This window comes from Hemicordylus capensis, chromosome 1, assembly GCF_027244095.1.
Source record: "Hemicordylus capensis ecotype Gifberg chromosome 1, rHemCap1.1.pri, whole genome shotgun sequence".
In the NCBI taxonomy this organism is placed as follows: Eukaryota; Metazoa; Chordata; class Lepidosauria; order Squamata; family Cordylidae; genus Hemicordylus; species Hemicordylus capensis.
Window position 1 is genome coordinate 316,969,352 of NC_069657.1, and position 20,697 is coordinate 316,990,048.

At 44.1% G+C, this 20,697-nt stretch overlaps 1 protein-coding gene across 9 annotated transcripts in view; it reads left to right on the forward strand.

Moving 5' to 3' along the window:
- Window positions 1-20,697, forward strand: part of ANKRD6 (ankyrin repeat domain 6) — a 136,748-nt gene that overhangs the window by 65,523 nt on the left and 50,528 nt on the right. For 7 of the 9 annotated variants that reach the window (XM_053287377.1, XM_053287385.1, XM_053287384.1 and 4 more), the window contains exon 2: window positions 14,884-15,148. Coding sequence is in view for 2 of the 9 variants with exons in the window: in XM_053287382.1 (XP_053143357.1) it covers window positions 15,029-15,148 (120 nt within the window). In the remaining 7 variants the exon portion in view is untranslated. Of the gene's footprint in view, window positions 1-3,397; window positions 3,494-14,562; window positions 14,752-14,883; window positions 15,149-20,697 lie in introns of those variants that run through there. The other 2 variants (XM_053287379.1, XM_053287378.1) reach the window with 2 other exon arrangements.

Here is a 20,697-nt window from a genome sequence, read left to right on the forward strand (position 1 = left end):
CATCGCAGCTCATGGAATCTTGGAACATTGAGGCCACGAGGGTGTTAGATGAAATTGCTCCCAAGCGTCCTCTTACAGTTCGTGGATCCTGGCTCCCTTGGTTCTCTGAGGAGCTTAGGGAGATGAAACAGACCAAAAGATGCTTGGAACGCCATTGGAGGAAAACTGGTGCTGAAGATGACCGAATGCGACAACTTGCCCATATTCGGGAATATTCTAGGACGATAAGAGTGGCGAAATCCCACTATTTCTCTGCTCTTATCATATCAGCTGACTCTCGTCCAGCGGCCTTATTTCGGATTACCTTCTCCCTTCTTAGGAGAGAGGAGCCGGTAGATGTTCAATCTGGCCGCTGTGATCAGTTTGCTCAATTCTTTGCTGATAAAGTCACCCGCCTTCAGCTAGAGTTGGACTCTACTTCTGTAGGATCTGATCAGATAGAGGAGATTCCACCCTGTGATGTTATGTGGAACACCTTTGAGTTGGTCGAGGATATGGACACAATTCTCTCGGGTATGGGTGTGGCAACATGTTGCTTGGACCCTTGTCCCTCCTGGCTGGTTAAAACAGCTGGTGGGAATGTTAATTCTTGGCTATGGGAGTTGGTTAACTGTTCGCTACATGAGGGTTTTGTACCAGCAGCCCTTAAAGAGGCAATAGTTCACCCTCACTTGAAAAAACCCTCTGTGGACCCTGAGGTCCTTGACAACTATAGGCCGATCTCCAACCTCCTTTTTTTTTAGCGAAGGTGTTAGAGAGGGTTGTATGTGCCCAGCTTGAGAGGGTCTTGGAGGAAACTGGTTATCTTAATTCTTATCAGTCAGGTTTCAGGCCTTGGCATAGCACAGAGACAGCATTGTTCACTCTTGTAGATGACCTTCTTTGGGACTTTGATGAGGGTAGTGTCCCTCTCTTGGTCCTTTTAGATCTCTCAGCGGCTTTTGACACTATCGATCATGCTATCCTCCTTGACCGCCTGCGTGGGTTGGGTATTGGGGGCACTGTCTTACAGTGGTTCCGTTCTTACCTTAGCGGGCGTGTCCAGTCAGTATGCATTGGGGACAGATGCTCTGACCCATGGCTACTCCTTTATGGAGTTCCCCAGGGTTCAGTTCTTGCCCCGGTCCTCTTTAACATCTATATGGAGCCACTGGGTCAGGTCATTTCCCAGTTTGGGGTGAGATTTCATCAATACACTGATGATACTCAGTTGTATATTGCCATCCCAGACCATTCTGGAGATGCTGTTTCTGTGCTTACTCGATGCCTGGAAGCTGTTAAGGTCTGGATGAATCAAAATAAGCTCAGACTGAATCCCACCAAGACTGAACTACTCAACAGCTGGATGTGAACCTTGTTTTAGATGGGGTGGTGCTGCCCCCGAAGGAGCTTGTACGTGATTTGGGGGTCCTTTTGGACTCGCACCTCCTGCTTAAACAGCAGGTGGAGGCTGCAGCCAGAATTGCCTTTGCCCAGCTCCATCTGATTCGTCAATTACGCCCTTACCTTGATCGGCAAGCACTAATGACTGACCCATGCCCTTGTTATCTCCCGTCTAAATTATTATAACACCCTCTATCTAGGGTTACCATTGAGGATGATTGGAAAGCTACAATGGGACCAGAACGCAGCAGTTCGTTTACTTATGGGTGCCAGAAAATATGACAGGGTAACACCTCTCCTACAGTCATTGCACTGGTTGCCTATTCGCTACTGAGTTCAATTTAAGGTCCTGGTTTTTACCTTCAAAGCCTTGCGGGGTTTGGCACCTGTCTACCTAAGACCCACCTCTCCCATCCAATTACATCCCATCCGGTCAGATCTGCTCAGATGGCTCTTTTGTCGGTCCCCGATTTCCGAGAGGTTCAGGGCACTAGGACCCATGAAAGGGCCTTCTCGGTTGCTGCCCCACTTTTCTGGAATTCCCTTCCCCTCCAGATTCGTTTAGCTCCTTCCTTGTTGATTTTTAAATCTCCACTGAAGACTTTTCTTTTTCGCCAGGCTTTTACCCTGTAGTTTACCTATTAGTTGTTGTTTTTGTTTGTTTGTTCCCTGTTAGTTACTTTTAGTTTTATTTAGAATGTAATTTTAATTCTGTCTTGTTTTGCATGTTTTTGTATACCGCCCAGAGTCTTCGGAGTGGGCGGTATATCAAATGTTTTTAATAAATATATTAAAGTAGCTCTGTGTATACATGCTGAAGTTGTGACTGTGGCTTTCCAGCATATGTACATGCAGTGACTTGCATGCATGTAAGATTGTCCCATATTAGAAATTACCTGAATGCTAATTTGAATGTGGAGAACTGTAGCTGGGGCTGCAAAATCACCGTTCTAGCCCTGTCAACACCAGTTTGTAATGCAATTGCTTCCTATAGGGAAGGGGAGGTAGCAATGTTTTCACCAGAAGGAGTTGCAGTTACAGCAGGTATATCTTGCCCATTCCCTGCTGTCAGAATTCCTGCCCTTGTTATAGTGTCAGGCATTCTGTGATTCTGTCCCACCCAGCTGCCGTGTGTGTTTGTAAATATTGTAACCATGTGAGCTACATGACTGGCTTCACCCACATACTTGTGGTATTCTAGCTCCTCCTTCTCCATGATGCTGCAGCTTCCATGTTTCTTGGGGAGTTTGTTGAAAGGAGCCTTAGTGCTGTATGAATTAACGGGCAAGCTAACAGTTTTACCCAATCTCCTTCCTCTCCTTCCTTGCAAGATATTTTTAGTGAAACATTAATCAGCAAAACACTTAGTGAGGTGGTGCTGCATATTTTTTGTTACTGATGTAATAGGAAAGAAGTTGATGCATCCACATTGCTATTACCCGGCACTTTAAAATTGTAACTTATATCAGTCAAAGTATCCTCTCTAATAAAACGCTTGGTGTCCGTCCGTGGACGGACACCAAGCGTGTGTCCGTCCGTGGACGGACACCAAGCGTGTGTCCGTGCCTCCCTGCCCTGTTCTGCGCCTGCCCCGAAGAAGCCGGAAAAGAAGCGGCCGCCCCGAAGAAGCCGGAAAACCGGCGCCGGGTAAACTGAGCGAGGCAGCGGCTCTGCCGCTGCCTCAGCCAAAAGAGACGGAGGCCGGGGGCAGAGCGGAGGCCACTTAAATATTTTTAAAAAGGCACCCGCAGCCGACGCCGCCGACCCTCCCTCCCAGCTGACCCCCCCCCATTAAGGGCCAAATCGGCCCAGCCACTTGCCCCCGCAGCTTCCGCTGCCGACCAACCGGCCACCCACCCAGCTGCCGATACCTCCTTACCGCCGGCACACGTCCTCCGCTTGATCCGCTGATCAATTAACAGAAGGAGAGAGGTGCTCGCATGCACAGCTCCACTCTCTTTAAAGTCTCTTCCCGAACTGGCGCTTTGCGTCCTTGCCGCCCAAACCGCCAGTTCGGGAAGAGACTTTAAAGAGAGTAGAGCTCTGCATGCGAGCACCTCTCTCCTTCTGTTAATTGATCAGCGGATCAAGCGGAGGACGTGTGCCGGCGGTAAGGAGGTATCGGCAGCTGGGTGGGCGGCCGGTTGGTCGGCGGCGGAAGCTGCGGGGGCAAGTGGCTGGGCCGATTTGGCCCTTAAGGGGGGGGGGTCAGCTGGGAGGGAGGGAGGGAGGGGGAATGGCAGCGGGGGGACAGGAGAGCCGTTACTAGGGCCCGTTGTTCAACAGGCCAAAATTCACTAGTTAATGATAAAATGTCATTTTCTTTTGTGCCTGGTAAAATGTGCTTTTCATTATCTGCTTCATACATTGCTTTATATTATATCACTTACATTATATATTTGTAGCTCTGCAAACTTTACAGAAAGTATGAATAATTTAAAAATGGCCTCTGGGATTTAAATGAACAATTTGGGCATGCTGGTGTTTCTATTTTTAAAGGAACAGAATTTAATTACTATATTGGCTGGCTAGTATTGCATAGCACGTCTTGCTGTTAAAACAGAGTGTCCTTTTTCAAATGAAATCCTTTTCAGATTGGCAGCTAAACTGAAAAATTAGGCCAGAAATAGAAAGCTATAAAACTTATTTATGGTTTTCTTGACAGTACTGCTTATGGAGTCCATAATTGTTTTTTGGTTTTTTTGCATAATATTAGTAGAGTTATTTTTTGAAATAAATGCAATGGCCTGAGCGTTCTCAATCATTCTGTCTATATATTAACCTTTGCCTATACTCACACATATAATTTTTTGAAGTTAAGTGGTGTTTATTAGACTGGCTAAGCAGAGATAGTGCTTAACTGGATGAAACAGTTCCAGTTTATTGAAGCACATCCTTGCATTGCTTGCTTTCTTGCAATAGCCACTATTGCACATCTGAGCTGAACAAAAACTGCCTGCTTAGTCCTCAGGTTTCTCAGCATGCTGGCACATTTCCATAGCCCATTCTTAAAATTCCCCTGGCCCCACTCCTAAATATGCCCATCAACATTTTGAATTCCTGGGCTCTTTCCCAACTACTTTCCAGAATATTGCCGTTCAGGCAAGTATATGTATCGCACTCATCTCCTGTGCCCTCATTCACAGACTTCTATCCAACCACCGTTCTGTACATTCTTCTATCTTATCCACCCTTTTGTCAGTATACTACGCACTCAGGAAAGCCTTGTGCTGTCATCCCTCAACTGACCCTCCCATTTCTCTATTTGTATCCTTGCCACTACTGGAACTTATACTGAGCCTAAATAAAGCATGTGGCTCCAGAGGATGATGAGAATGGATACTTGCTGCGGCCAAAAGACCAGTGAAAGACTCACATTCCCAACTTTACGATTGTTCTCACTTCTTACAGGGCACCATGAGAGACTGGAAGATGTGTTGGAGAATGTTCAGTCTGCACATTTCAGGTGCTCCCACTTAAGGGTGCTCTGCCTGGAAACTGACCCCCCCCCCAAATCCTGGAGCTGGCAGCAGTAAAGATGCAGAATAATTTCAAACAAATTTCTTTTGTTTGAAACATATCTTTCAGTTCAAAATGCTGTGCCCAGTGTAGAAACACTAAATAGTTCTTTGCTTGGTGCAAAGAACTGTGTATAATGGTAATTTCTGAATAATAATATAGCTTCTCTAAGCTCCAGCACTGGCAGCTTGATAGCTGTAGCAATGTAACACAGGAAGAGAGAATCCTCATAGTGGGAGGCCTCTTCCATTCTGATTCTTAATTCCAGATGATCCTCCTAATGGAGTCTTCCAGGGAAGTCGGGGCGCTGGCTGCATTTATTTATTTATTTATTTATTTATTTAACATATTTTTATCCCGCCCAAAACTTATGTCTCTGGGCGGTTTACAACAAGATAAAAACAACATTAAAACATTAGTTAAAAACTAAAACAAGAAATTTAAAACACAATAATTTTTAATTTTTTAAAACAATATTCTAAAACAACATTAAAAACAATCAAAACAGTATCAGTTAAAAGCCTGGGTGAACAGATGTGTCTTTAAAGACTTTTAAAAAGTTGTCAGAGATTGTCAGCAACAGGGCTGTCCTTAGCGCATGGCAAGCAGGGTGACCGTCCCGGGCCCCGCTCTTTTATCCCCCATTAGAATTAACTGGAAGGGCCCCCCCCTACTGGCTGATATGCCCTGGGCCCCTCATCCCACCAGGGCTCTCTAAGGACAGTCCTGGTCAGCAAGGTTAATGGCTGTGTGCTGAGCAGCAGGAGGAAGCTAAAGCCAGGAGTTGGTCCGTGGTAATTTCTTTTCATCCGTGGCTTCCAGACAGCAGCTGAAGCCTTATGGAGGCAGCCAGGCTCCTCTACTCTTCTCTGTGTACCGGAGCCCCATCCTGATCCTGTCTATATTTAAGGTCAGGATTCTTCTTCCTGAGTCGGGCTCTGAACTGGGATGCCTCATGCGGTCAGGCAGGCACTGTAGTACATTGTTCGGTTCACACTTCAGACTGGACTTGCTTCTGCCTGTGTTCTTGAGGCCTCAGCGGTGATCATGAGCGGGTCCAGAGTCAGGGAGGTAATAGGGGCACATCCAGTCTTTTTCATTTTGCTGGTTACCTGGGTGGGGCATATCCTGGGATATGGTCTAAGGGGCAGGAGTGGGTAGACTTAAGGCTTTGGAGAACTACTCTTCCCCTCCACCCACCCCAGAACACTGGCAGCCGCTTGGGGAGGCAGTGGCAGTCAAAAAAATGGCGGCTTGTTCCAACGTTTACCTCAACAGATCATTTTAATGTCAAAACCAATTTTGATGTTTTGCTGCGGGGGGGGGGGAGCAAGAGAGTCTGCTCTGTGTGGGAAGACACTTGGGAGAAATGAGTGAGAGAGAAAGTGAAAGCAAGCCTGAGGGCTGAGAGAGATTTGAAAAGGAAGAAGCCAGTCTTACTGCCTGGCGAGCTATTTCAGATCAGTTCCCAAGCTGCCAAGCTACCGAATATCCACCCCTGGTCAAAGGGATTCCCTAAGGACGCACTGCCTCCCCTGGTTCTGATTGATGCCGGGGCCCATAGTGGGGTGCCCTGGTGGGGAGGTCTCATCTGAGTGTGTGAACTGGCAGGTCCTTGACAGAGCATCATTTAGTATGGAATATTTAATAGAGCAAGGTATTTACAAAATGGTTAAAAGGTATCTTCTTGTGCTACTTGATGCTTTTCATAGGAGATATTTTGGTTGATAGAGGAATCTAACACAGTAATGGGTGGTAGTGGAGGCCTGTATAATCTCTAAGATGATGATATTGCAATTATTTGGATTTTTGTTCAGGAGGCTCCTGAGGCCTCACTGCCAATATGGCTCAGCAATGCACAAATGTCCTCTGTTAAGATTTACATGTCTTGCAAAACCTTTTTTACCTGGCCAAATCTACTAACTTAGTTCTTCATGAAACACCGTCCTTTTCACTAAAAGGTTGCTCCCAGTTTTCTGCTCTTACTCTTTTGACATTTTTAATTTTCCTCTGTTATCCTGATATAGTACACTTTAAAAAACATTTTAAAAAGTATTCACGGAACTGATCAATCATACCAAACCTTGAGGGAATCATGCAGAGAAAAGGGGTTAACACTTCTCCCCTGCACAATTTTTCTGATTTTATTATTATTTATTATTTACATTTTATATCCCGCTCTTCCTCCAAGGAGCCCAGAGCGGTGTACTACATACTTAAGTTTCTCCTGACAACAACCCTGTGAAGTAGGTTAGGCTGAGAGAGAAGTGACTGGCCCAGAGTCACCCAGCTAGTATCATGGCTGAATGGGGAGTTGAACTCGGGTCTCCCCGGTCCTAGTCCAGCACTCTAACCACTACACCACGCTGGCTCCCATCTGACGCTGCTAGATTTTAGACTCCCCTCTGAAGGGTGGAGGAGGAAAGTCAGGTATAATTTGAATACCTGAGGGTTGGCAGGGTGGTGGTGGTCTTCTTCTCCATGGCTAATTATTTTGGGAGAAGGGATCTCCTTTAGTGAAATAGCACAAGGGTTAACTTTCTCCCTCCCCCAGCACCATAATTTCGGTCCACTTTGCCCCCGATCCCTGCCTCATGTCCATTTTTAAGCAGAGAAAAAGATGTCGGGAGGCTCATTCTTAGATCTGCATTGTATCCGTTTTTTTCAGCAGACAGTGACAACAGAAAAGAGTATGGATGCACGAGAGTTAACTGTTCACCTCCAAATGTTCTTATTTTGCTTTAGTGGTAACGTTTGCCACTCGCAAATGCAGTAGCATTTCAGTCCTATGAAACTCAATTTACAGTGTCCCTTCCTCAATTCCCAAGTGTTTACAGTGTAGTCAGTATATATCAGCTCTAATTCAATAAAGTTCAGCTCAGGACTGACCCATGGCAAACAGGTGGTTCTGAAAAGGTATTACAACTTGGGTATTGCTAAGCTTATCTCTAAGATGCCACCCTGGTGTGCTGCGCATATATACACACACACACACACACACACACACTAGATGTAGCAATGAATTAAACATTGAGATATATTGTTGAATTTTATTATCTGGAAACCAGTTACTTTGCAGTGGGTCTGCAATACTAATTCCTTCTGTCAGTTTAACCTCTCTGCCTGAAAAGCTGTTAGGTGGCCAAAGCTGTTGCCTTCTGTCCTGGCAGACTCTTCTCCCTGCCACCCTCACCCCCACCCCACTTCTGAAGCTTTATTTCCCCCAAAAGTGTTTAGCTTGATACTTGCCAGTACACTTCTATGCTGTACCTGCAAACTAAAAAATAAACAAGAAATTGCGGTAAGAACTAATCTGTCTACTTTCCTTTCACTATAATCTTAATTGGTAATTACTATCTTCACAAGTTAGCCCACTTCCACCTCAAATGTTCATGCATCTGCCATCTTGAATTGGGGTGGATGACATAATCACACACTACGCTGTTGAGATGTCCCTGTGTGCCCCTACAACTACCAAATTTGGTTCATATTGGCCAAGGCATTGCAAAGTTGATAGGGGGAGAGAGAGAGAGAGAGAGAGAGAGAGAGAGAGAGAGAGAGAGAGAGAGCGCGCTAGCTGAGTGAGCCCATAAGCTTACTTTCCTTAAGTAAAATAGGCTAAAAATACATTAAGCCAAAGCAAGATCTCACATTCTTCTTGGTCATGGAAGTTCACATTTCCTAATGCTTCAATATCATCTCAGATGCATGTTTCATAAAAGCAGAACTATACATTAAATGGCCAATGCCAGGTTTCCAGTTCTGCATTAGTTCTGTAGTGCAAATGTGTGTGTGGGAGTGAGCAGAGGGGCATTTCTGGGAGAGGATGAGCCAGTAGGAGGGTGCTATGCAACCCTCTGCTCATCTACCAGGTCTTGCCTGCAGATGCGCTCTCAGGCTCAGCCTGTTTTCCCCACTGCAACTGGGCCCTAAAATCAGGAATAAGCCTGATTGATGGGGAACATTTGCCAAAGTAAGATGTAGCTCCTCTCGCAGATGTGCTTTGATCCTGAATTTTTCCTGTGACAATAGCGCAAACTAGTGGTTGGATACAAAACTTGGCAGAACTGTTTAGTCTAATCAGAAATGGAGAAACTGCATACCTTTGTTAATGTTTTCATGTAGCACTTAAACATCTTGTATTCTTTTTATTTTGGTAGCCAGAATCCACATTTTGAAAGCAAAGACAATTACATTGTGCTAATCAAAGGATTAAATAAGCCTATGAGGTGGAAAGAATTGTGATTTGCAGGAAAGTGCTATCTTTATTTTCCTACCTGAAGACTACTTGAACTATACCTGTTTCAAATGCAAGCTAGTAGCCCTTCTTGGAAGAGAAGATGGAAGGACTTCAGTCTTTCTACACTGAAATGAATTGAGGATGAGTTTCTGGACAGGACAGTATAAAATCTCTGGGAATTACTGCAGAAGGAGAAGGTTTCCATGGAATATGAAGTAATTTCATTGAAAGAAGTGGAAGCCCATGACATACAAGAGCAAGATATTCAGGGAGACATTCAATGCCACTGGTGCTGAGCAGCCAGTACAGTGTAAGGGTGGGTGATCCATTGCCACCTGGACACGGGTTGCCATCTCAGGCTGTATAGAAGTGGGAGGAAGACACTTGGTTTCCCATGGTTTGGAGAAACCCAACTTCTGCCCTGAGGCAGAGGAGATGTGGTGGTGATGCACGACTCTTTGTTGAGAGGGACGGAGACATTTGTGTGCTCTCTTTCTGGTGTATGCATCTGGAATGTGACAGAGAGGTTGCCAAGACCAACCAAATCCTCTGATCACTATCCTTTTCTGATGATCCATGTGGGAACCGCTGACACTGTCAGAAGAAACCTGAAGCAAATCTACAAGGATTACAAGTGAAAGAGTCTGAGGCACAAGTTGTGTTTTCATCAGTCCTTCCTGTGGGAGTTCAAGGTACAGGAAGAGAATGAAGGATCCTGGAAGTAAATAGCTGGCTATGAAGAAAGTATCACTGAGAAAAGTTTGAATTCTTGGACCACAGTCTTTATTATCTACATAAAGGATTCTTGGAACTAGACTTCAATTATCCTGATATCTGCTGGAACACCAACTGCTAATAGTGTGAATTCCAATAAATTCACCTTCCTTGTGGAAAGCTTAATATTTCAGGCGGTAGAAGGAGATATGAGGAGTTGGCTATCCTGGACTTAGTCTTTATCAGCAGGGAGGAATTAGTGGATTCAATGAAAGTGGTGGGAACTCTGGAAGTGGGGATCATTTTGAAATTGATGAAGGAAAACTGCAGAAAGTCATACATGTGCCCTGGATTTTAGGAAAGCTGGGGAGGACAGGAGAACTGATGTTCCTGAAGAGGTATAGAGGCAAGCCTGATATTCCAGGCCTTTATACAAAGCAGATCAAATAGGCAAAAAGTGGAGACAGGAGCGGAGAATCTTTCCTCTTTCCCTGTTGTGGGGGATGAGTTGGGGGTGGACACCCAACTAGTGATCAGATACGGATGGTATAACAACTCATTATACCAAATACACAGTTGGTATATTCCACAACCAGTAAGAATGAAAAAGATGGTAAAGGATCCATTCAGGAGAAGAATCCAAAAGACTATAATCACTACATAGTCAAAAGGAATGAAAACCTGTAGAGACTAATGATCCCTTCAAGAAAAAAAAACCTGTTGAGATAATCAGGGAGCAAAAAGAGCGTATAAATTCAACATCTGAAGCATTAGTCAAGTCAGATTAGAAGTCTGGGAGTTTGTGTTAAATAAATGTTACACTTCCACCAATTCATAAATTTCAAAGTGTCAGTGAACAGTTCTGCATATTTTAAATGGGTGGTGAAGGTTTGTATACCAGAACTTTTTTTGTAAATCTCTTGAATAAAATGCCCCCTTTAAATGGCTCTGCAGAGATTTTTACCAAGTTTTAGTACTGACTAGTTCTAGAGCAGTGTTTCTCAACTCTGACAAAACTCTCCATCAAAGGCTGTTGAGTAAACTTAGCAGTCATGGGATAAGGGGACCAGTGTTCTCTCTAATATTTTTCACCTATGTGTGGAATGAATTTTGTTTTGGTGGCAATATCAAGGCAGTGTGCACGCACATGCATTCAGAGTTCAGCCTTCCTGATTCAACCTGAGCGGGATCTAAAATTAACTGAGCGGACATCAAAAAACTTTTGAGTGTGCACATGTGTGCATGACTTAGAGGGAACACTGAAGGGGACAGGTTCATTTGTGGACTTGTAACTGCTTGAAGGACAGGAAACAAAGGTTAGGAATAAATTGACAGTTTTCACTGTGGAGGGAAGTAGGAGGTGGAGTCCCCAGGGATCAGTACTGGGAATAGTGCTCTTGAACTTGTTCATAAATAATCTAGAAGTGAGAGCTTTGGTTCCAGGAGCACTCCCAAGCTACATAACTGATTTTTCAGGGGAGTATAACCCTGTCCAGAACAGGCAGATCTAAACCATCTTTCGGGTCCCAATCTCACCCCGCCCCCCAGTCAGTACTTCCATCTTATTTGGATTCAACTTCAGTTTGTTATCCTTCGTCCAGCCCATTACCGCCTCCAGGCAGGCATTTAGGGAAGATATGGCATTTCCTGATGAGATCGATATGGAGAAGTAGATCTGGGTGTCATTGGCATATTGATAACACCCTACACCAAACCACCTGATGATCTTTCCCAGCAGTTTCATGAAGATGTTAAAGAACATTGGAGACAGTATGGAGCCTTGTGGAACTCCACACTTTAGTTCTTGCTTAGCAGAACAACAGTCTCCAAGTGAAAACATCTGGAATTTGCCAGAGAGATAGGAGCGGAACCACTGTAAAACAGTGCCACCCAATCCTACCTCCCTCAGTGGTCCAGAAGGATACCATGGTCAATGGTTTTAAAAGTGACAGAGAGATCCAAAAGAATCAGCAGAGTCACACTCCCTCTGTCGATAGCCAGTTGGAGATAATCCATCAGGCCGACCAAGGCAGTCTCAACCCCATAGCCCACATGAAAGCCAGTTTGAAATGGGTCTTGATAGTCTGCATCATCTAAAACTGCTTGGAGCTGAGAGGCCACTATCCTCTCAATCACCTTGCCCAAACATGGAAGGTTAGAAACAGGTCTGTAATTAGCTAACTCCAAGGGATCCAGTGCAGCTTCCTTCAAAAGTTGTCTAATGATGGCCTCCTTAAGACAAGGAGGCATCCTGCCCTCCCTCAGAGAAGCATTTATAATATTTACCAGACCCTCTCTGATTTTATGATTATCAGATGAGATAAGCCAAGTTGGGCAAGGGTCAAGAGAACAGGCTGTAGGGCACACAGTCCAAAGCAGTTTGTCCACTTCCTCAGGAGTCACAAACTGAAAAGGATCCAATCTAATCCCATAAGAGGAGTTGCCGGACACCTCCACAGTAGACTCTGCAGTCACTGTGGAATCCAGCTTGGCCCGAATGTGAGAGATTTTATCCACAAAAAAGTCATTAAAAATGTCATAGTGAGTGACCGATGGTTCCAAGTTTAAATTCAAGGGGGAGGGGTGCCTACTGACCCCCTCAAAACCCTAGACAACTCAGCTGGATGTGAATTTGCAGAAGCAATGTGGGCAGTAAAGAACCGCTTCTTCGCTGCCCGCACTGCCAGAGCATAGATCTTCAAATGTGCACTGTGTTGTGCCCGATCAGACTCGCACCGAGTCTTCCTCCATTTGCACTCTAGTCCTCTACCTCACTGCTTCAGCTCCCAAAGTTCATCTGAATATCATGGGGCTGTCTTTAAATCAGGTTGGAGAGGATGCTTAGGAGCGATTGTGTCTACTGCTCTAGTGATTTCATTATTCCATGTTTGCACCAGAGCATCAACAGAATCACTAGCAGAGTCAACTCTAATAACCTCTTCGGGCGGACCAATCTATTAGGTCCTTAACCCCTGTAGAGGTGAGTTGTGGCTGTGAATTCTTCCGTAACCAGATGGTGATCCCTCCATGACAATGGGGAGATGACAGGAGTCCCCACCCATGAAACACCACCCTGATCAGAGCAAAAGACCAAATCGAGCATGTGACCAGCATCATGTATTAGTCCAGAGACCAAATGGGATAGGCCCATAATTGTAAGGGTTCAAGCCATCTGCAAAAAGGTGCTTTCCTGCAAAGGGATGATGGGGACAAGCCAAAAAGGTAGTCTCAACTGCACTTGGGTGGAGGAAAAACTCTGCAAGCTCACTGCACAGACCTCCACGATTGGCATAATGGGGCATTTCTCTCCCTCTCCCTCATGACCCACCTGTATACACCAGGAGTGCAAAGCTGGATGTAGAGTCCTAAGCTGGTGGAGCAACACTGGGGCAAAAGGTCACAAATGTGAACCATGGATGTGATTCTCCACTGGAAAGGGCTGGGAAGTATCCCCACAAACAGGCATGCTGTTTGTGAGGCTGTAGTGACTCAGCCAGAGGGAACACTGCAAGGCCCGGCCATCTGGCTCTTGCAAGGGTGGATTAAGCCTTTTGCCACCCATAGGCAGCCAAGGATTGGCTGCCCTTCTCTGGGCGGCTGCCACAGCAAAAGTAAAGCGGGGGCAAGGGGAAAGTCCCCCCCTTTTCCTTCTGAAAGCCACTGCTGTGGGCAGCGAAGGCTGCACAGTGGCTGCAGTGAAGGTGGGGGCGGCGGCAAGGGGAAGTCCCCCCCCATCACCTTTAAAATGCCACTGCGCAACAGGATGGGATGGCAGCAGCTGCAATGGGGAGGGTAGTGGTAGGGCGAGGGGTAAGTTCCCCCTTTTAGCAATGCCCGCCATGTCGCATTTTGCAGCGGGCGGACATTTAGCAACACCCGCTGCTCCTCAAATTTTGCTGCCGTAGGCAAGTGCCTATTTTACCTCTCCTTAAATCCACCACTGCTCATTTGCTTGATTTTCTGACTGTAAAGCAGCCTTTGTCACTCTCCTGCTAGTCTCTCCAACTGTGATTGCCTCATTTGTGATAGCAGCAGTTACCCAGCTGCTTGTGAGCTGAGGAAACTAGTCTCCCTCCCACCACAGGGGTTATGGAGCCCAAGGGTCAGAGGGCATGCAGTGGCAGACACTGGGCCCTGGTAGCAAAGGGATGTTAGTGACCTAGGTTCCAGTCTTTGATTGTGGACACAGGAGGGCAGCCTCATGCTAGTCAGTCTCTCTTTCCCATGGCAAAATAAGTGACCCATTTTGTTGAGTGTTTGGATGGATGATAAAAGTGCAGTAATCATTCTATGGTTCTCCCTGCCCTGAGTATTTTTGGATCTAAGGAGGTATTTAGGGCAAAAATATCTCCGTTGCAGCAGTATAGACTAAGGGCTTGGACATGATTAGCGAGACTCAAATGACTTTACCTTTTGCACTTTAATTGCTTTTCCTGAAGGATACTTTCTGACAGTTGAGAAGTCTGTATAGTGCTGCACTGGTTTAGGGCATGAACTGACTCAATTTCATGACATGCTTAACAATAATGACATTACAGCTGGAAGAAACTTAGACATGGATAATTGATTGATATCTACACACACTGGAGCTTGTATTCTGTGAAAGTGAGCACGTCGATAGGGGGGAGGTGCAGTGTTTCTGTCCATTAATGGAAGAGCTGTGAAGGGAGGGCAGGCTTACAAATGAGCATCCTGGAGGAAGAACGGTTGCTGAACAGTGCAGCGTCTCCTTTCGTGACTCACACATTTTGTGTGGTGTCGAGTTAGCAATACACATACTGTCATTATAGTTGATCCTTGTTAAACATGTGGACAGCAGTACCAAAAAGTATCTCTTCCCTGGATTTTCTCTGTTTCGTGTAGAAATCCAACAGTTCTAGCTTGGTAATTTTCAGGTATTCTTAGCCATTCCTGCTTCTTTTTCGAAGGGTTTTCGAGGAGTAATTTGCAGCTGTTTTGTTCTATTTCCAAGATGTGACTGATGGTGTGTTTTGTTTTGTTTTGTTTTTCCCTGCTGAACTCCATAGATGCAGAAGATGGCATAGCAACGGAAGCAACCTTCCACCCAACTGGGGTCCCTCTGTGCTCTGCAGCTGGACTGATGTGAGGCTTTTGTTTTGGACTGAAGGAGCTTGTCCACAGCTTGACCTGAAAGCCATTCTCTCCTAATTCATGAGCCAGCAGGATGTGGTCGTCGTGCTTTCAGAACGCCTTCTCATAGCTGCATACAAAGGGCAAGTGGATAATGTGGTGCAGCTTATCAACAAGGGTGCCAAGGTAGCCGTTACCAAGGTAACAGGAGAAAAACTCCTTACAAATTCACTGAGAACTAACCTCACTCCCAAACCATTCTCCCTGATAAATGTCCTTCTGGCTTTGAAAATGTAATTGTTCCTAGAAGTTGTGTGGATGAAAGTGTGTTTTTCTTTTCATTTTCTTTTCCAGTTGCATTTATAAGGCACCATCTAGATGTGAAATAATGTGTTTGCTTTTCTGCTGTTTTTTTCTTCGAAAGAAAGGAGCAAACAGCTTCACAGCTTAAAAAAAATGTGCAGAGTTGAATAGTGAAGTGGGCCCCCCCCCCTTCAAAGTACACATTGCATTCTGTATTGGTGACATTAATTGCTGTAAGGGAAGAAAAATCAAAAGGGAACTTTTCCTTTTTAAAAAAACACACCCTGCCATGTATGCTTCAAAAGGGAAGAGAACATCCTGTTTGTCTCGGTGAATGTTACTTTAGCTGTAATTAATATAAAGAATGGGGTTGTGGATAAAATTGTGATTCTATTATGGCTCATAACATACTGAATACTTTTAGTGTACTTTAAGAATCAAGTGGCACCTTAAAGACTTAGCATATTTATTGCAGCATAAGTTTTCATGAACTGCAGTCCATTTCATTAGATGCAAAATCTGGTGAAGTGGACTGTAATCCATAATAAGTTATGTTATAATAAATGTGTTAGCCTTTAAGGTGCCACAATACTCTTTTGTTCATTTTGCTGCTACAAACTAGCATGGGTTACCCCTTGAAGGATTTTAATATATAGCTTTGTGATCCCAAAGTTTTGCAAAACCAAGCTTCTAAAAATTCATATATATCCTTTTTTTTTTTTTTTTTTGGTCAACTAGGCTTTCAAAACTTCAACCTAGTCTTAAAGGTCTTCAGGTTTCAACACAATCTTGTATGGAATGAAACAGTTTGCAGACCATAATGTTTGAAAGCTGAAAGCACCAAAAGAGAAACTTATTCACGAGGGAAGGGAACTTTGCTTTGTATATTGCCCTGAAGCCAGGGAATTGGGAATCTCTTGTGTTGCTTCTGCATTCTTCTAGGAGCTAGCAGTTTTCTAGCATGAGTGAACTGAAAATGGTGGCTGTCACCCGTCTTTTACACTGCATACTGACCACCACAGGGGACTTAAGACATTTTAAGAATACCAGAGAAAACAAAAAAGTTACATACAATGATTATTCCTTGTGCCCTGAACAAAACAACCCTCAATTAACTTATGGTCTGGTATTAAAGCAGCGATGGCAGATTATTTGTTTACGTGGAACATTTTAAAAAAATCCTAGTTGTGTTTTTGAACATTTGGCTCCAATTCTATGAACAAAAGGCTACTGTCACACTCAGTAGTGGCTGGCACATAGGAGAAAGGGCATTTCCCTTTGGCTTGTTGCCTTCCCCCCTTCTTTGTCTATCTACCTTGCTCCTATCTTCACTTCACTTCAAAATATAATGTGTGGAGTGGTCCACAGACTGAAGGAGCTGGATATGCCATGAAATTGGAGATGAGAGCTGGTCTTGTGGTAGCAAGCATGACTTGTCCCCTTAGCTAAGCAGGGTCCACCCTGGTTGCATATGAATGGGAGACTAGAGGTGTGAGCACTGCAAGATATTCCCCTTGGGATGGAACCGCTCTGGGAAGAGCATCTAGATTCCAAGTACCGTCCCTGGCTTCTCCAGGATAGGACAACAAGATTTATTTATTTTTAGGACAACAAGATAGGGCTGAGAGAGACTCCTGTCTGCAACCTTGGAGAAGCCGCTGCCAGTCTGTGAAGACAATACTGAGCTAGATAGACCAATGGTCTGACTCAGTATATGGCAACTTCCTATGTTCCTATGAAGTTTTCTTCTGGTCAGCAGCATGTTCTCCTTATCAAAGGTGACTAGTCTGGGTGGCTATTTGCTACCTCCAGGTTCAGAGGCAGTAGCCTCTGAATACCAGTTGTAGGGGAGCAGTGCTGAGAGAGAAGGGAGTGTGATCCAGTCCTCTGTGATTGTTAGTTTGGTATGATTGCATTGGTAGATGGTTACATTTTTACATCTCTTGGTGAACTGGAGCAGATGCACTATAAATTCATGAAGGGTTTGTTTACTTGGCTGGCTTGTTCTAGTTTAAATATTCAGGCAGTAGCTCCATTACAAACTTAAGTTTAGGTGACCAAAGAAGAGCTCCACGAGGGCCAATTGATTTCAATACTGAAAACTGGGCTTGGATTAGCTGTCTGAAGATTCCGAGGAGAGGAGGTTGTTTTTTGGAACAAGGAGGGTGTCTGAGGGAGCTCAGAGGTGAATCTGAGTAGAGCTGAGTGCTGTCCCAGTCACTGCACTCTCTCCGTCAACAGGGCATCTTGGACTTCACAAGTTAGCCCACTTCCACCTCAAATGTTCACATGTCCACCATCTTGAATTGGGGTGGATGACATCATCACAAACTATGCCATTGAGGTGCCCCTATGGATTACTGCAACTACCAAATTTGGCCCAAATTAGTCTAGGTGTCACAAAGTCGATAAAGGGACATACATGTGCACTGTTCCCTCTAAGAAGTTCACGCGCTCACAAGTTTTCTGATAAGTTTTTTTCAGTTAATTTTTGATCCCGCTCAGGTTGAATGAGGAAGGCCCCACTCTGAATGCACGTTTGGCCAGAGTGCTTTGATTTTGCTGCCCCAAACAAAACTCATTCTACACAGAGATGAAAAAAGCTAGAGGGACCACTGGACACGTGTGTGTGTGTGTGTGTGTGTGTGTGTGTGTGTGTGTGTGTGTGTGTGTGAACACACATGTATGCGAGCACACACACACACTGGGTGATCTTATAAGCTTACTTTCCTTAAGGAAAGTAGACTTAAAAAGCAGCTCATGAGGGAGAGTGTGAGGACAGGCACATTGGAGCTGTATTTAAAAGGCCTTCAGGAAGCTATGTGTCAGGCACAGGCCCCTAGGTTTCAGCAACAGAAAACTGCCACAGAAATCTTCAGTGCTCAACAGTCAACCACCCACTGAGAAACAACAGCTGTCTTGGAGGAAGAGAAAACAAGATCACTTCATTCTGGGGCTTGTGTTACAGTGGCTCCAGGGAAGAAAAGGAAACTGGTTTGTGGGTTCAATACAGAATGGAACTAAGACCTGCCATTTAACCAGTCCCTTCAACCTCTTGAGTATATTTATTTTTCCCTTTTCTTCTGTTCTTTAACACCTGACTGAAAAACTGTGAATTTACTGAATAAACATTTATATACACACACACACACACACACACACACACACACACACACACACACACACAGTATCCTATATTTCACCAGTGATTGAAACCATGTCCATGCCTTATTACCACCTACTACAAGAGGGGATGAGACTCAAGAGTGATTTAATATTAAGGATAACTAGAGACTGGTGGCTGCAGAGTTATAGTAGACACAGGAGGGTTTTAAGACATGTCCTTTACAGAGGACATGCCTTCATCTCCTGCTCATGGGCTTCCCAGGAGTATTTGGTAGGCATTGTGGAAAACAGGAGACTGGACTAGACCGGCCTTGGACCTGATCCACCAACACTCTTCTTACATTCTTCTGAAAGTAGGCAGCAAAGGATTGTCTCCTGGTAAAATGTAGGGCCAAAAATCATTTTAGGACCACCTTAAGTGGCACAGTGGGGAAATGTTTGACTACCAAGCCGGAGGTTGCCAGTTCAGATCCCCTCTGGTATGTTTTCCAGACTATGGGAAACACCTATTTCAGGCAGCAGCGATATAGGAAGATGCTGAAAGGCATCATCTCATACTGCGCGGGAGGAGGCAATGGCAAACCTCTCCTGTACTCTACCAAAGAAAACCACAGGGCTCTGTGGGTGTCGGGTGTCAGGAGTCGAAATCTACTTGACGGCACACTTTACTTTAGTATTTTAGGAGGGGCAGCAATTGGCACAGTTAATGTCTAACTTGCAAGTGTCTGTCATGTCAATGCATTGGTCAGCTGCAAAAAAAAAATTCTACTGCTAGAGAAAGCCCTTTTAGCATCAGGTTGATTTGATTTAAATCATGATACTTCACTGAAGGACTCAATTTTAATAATTTAAATCACAGCTTAAATCACTAATCAGGAAGATATATCATCATTTTCTATGAAAGTACATCTCTAATATAACCTTAATGTATAGTCAGAGATGGATGTAGGCCTCATTCTTAGAAGGTAGATACACACTATAATAGGTCCATATTTCATAATGCTGTTTCATTCGGGCAACTAGGCCTTGCATTTCGTTGTAGTGCAGTTTGAATTTCGCACACATGCCTGTCTTACCCACAAGTACAGGAACTTCATTAAAATATTCCCAAATGGGTCTCTCTTTCAGCTTGTTGCCGTAACTGGTGTTTCCCTTCTACAATGCAGAATACACTCAGAAAAAGTTTCCTCGGGACTAGACATGAATATGTTCTGTGCACTTATGGTTTCACTTTCTATTCCACTCCCCTCCTTTATCCCATGCATATATATATATCAAGACTCTTCCTCCTTGCTAAGATCTACTCCATTTCCCCCAAATCCTCTATTAATTCATTAACCTTCTTTGTCTCTGCATTTTTAGAAGGGTGGAGGCAAGGGCTTGAGTGTTTGTGTTTGTGTGTGTGCTGCATATACACCACCTGCAGAATAGGATTGATCAGGTCTGTTATCTCACATCCCCATATACTGCTGTTAACATGTTCACATAATATAATTAGAAGTTACGATTAATATTCATGGTGATATCTTTGACCTGAGGTTTTTAATGAATTTTTAAAAAACACAAATTAAAATATTTATTTAATTATTTATTTTTAAAAGATTTTTTTTTAATCATCAATTTTTATCAACCCTGTTTAGCATTCTAGATGACAATATTCTTTATTTTGGGCCTTCAGCCTTTTGCACTCCCAGTGCAAAAACAATACAGCTGACTAATAACATAGTATTATTTGTACTTGCATACCAGTGTTATATGTATAAGCTGTTCCTGTGTTTTGTATATACAAAACAGGAAAAGGGAGTTGTAGGGAGTATCAAAGGCTCAAAGAGATAATGGTGATAAATGAAATAAAGGTGATTGGTGGGGGTAGTTAGGTTAGATTTGATCTGTCAGTGACTGAAAAGCCTTCTTTTTATACTAAATTTGAAACACAGGTAGTTTTATTTTTAAAGCTTAGCTGCACTGTGGAATAAATTCACTTTGCATGGATTTCTGTGTTTGTTTACTATGGCCAGATGGCCTTTTGTTGATATGATAGCTGGGGCATAGGCCACAATCCATATGGTTAATATAAAAACAAATAAGTAGACATAAAAAGCCTGTTAGTATGACTGCATTGTTCAGTCATTTATATTTTCTGTAGTCCTGTGGAAATGTTTGTTTGTTTATTTTGTATATCTCCGCAAACACATGTCTCTGGGTGGGCGATTTGTATGTCAGAGTGGTTTTGCAATGTGAATTTACAATGTAGAATGATACTGGAGGATACTTCCCAATACTTCACACATAGTGGCTCTAAAGCAGGGGCGTAGCTAGGG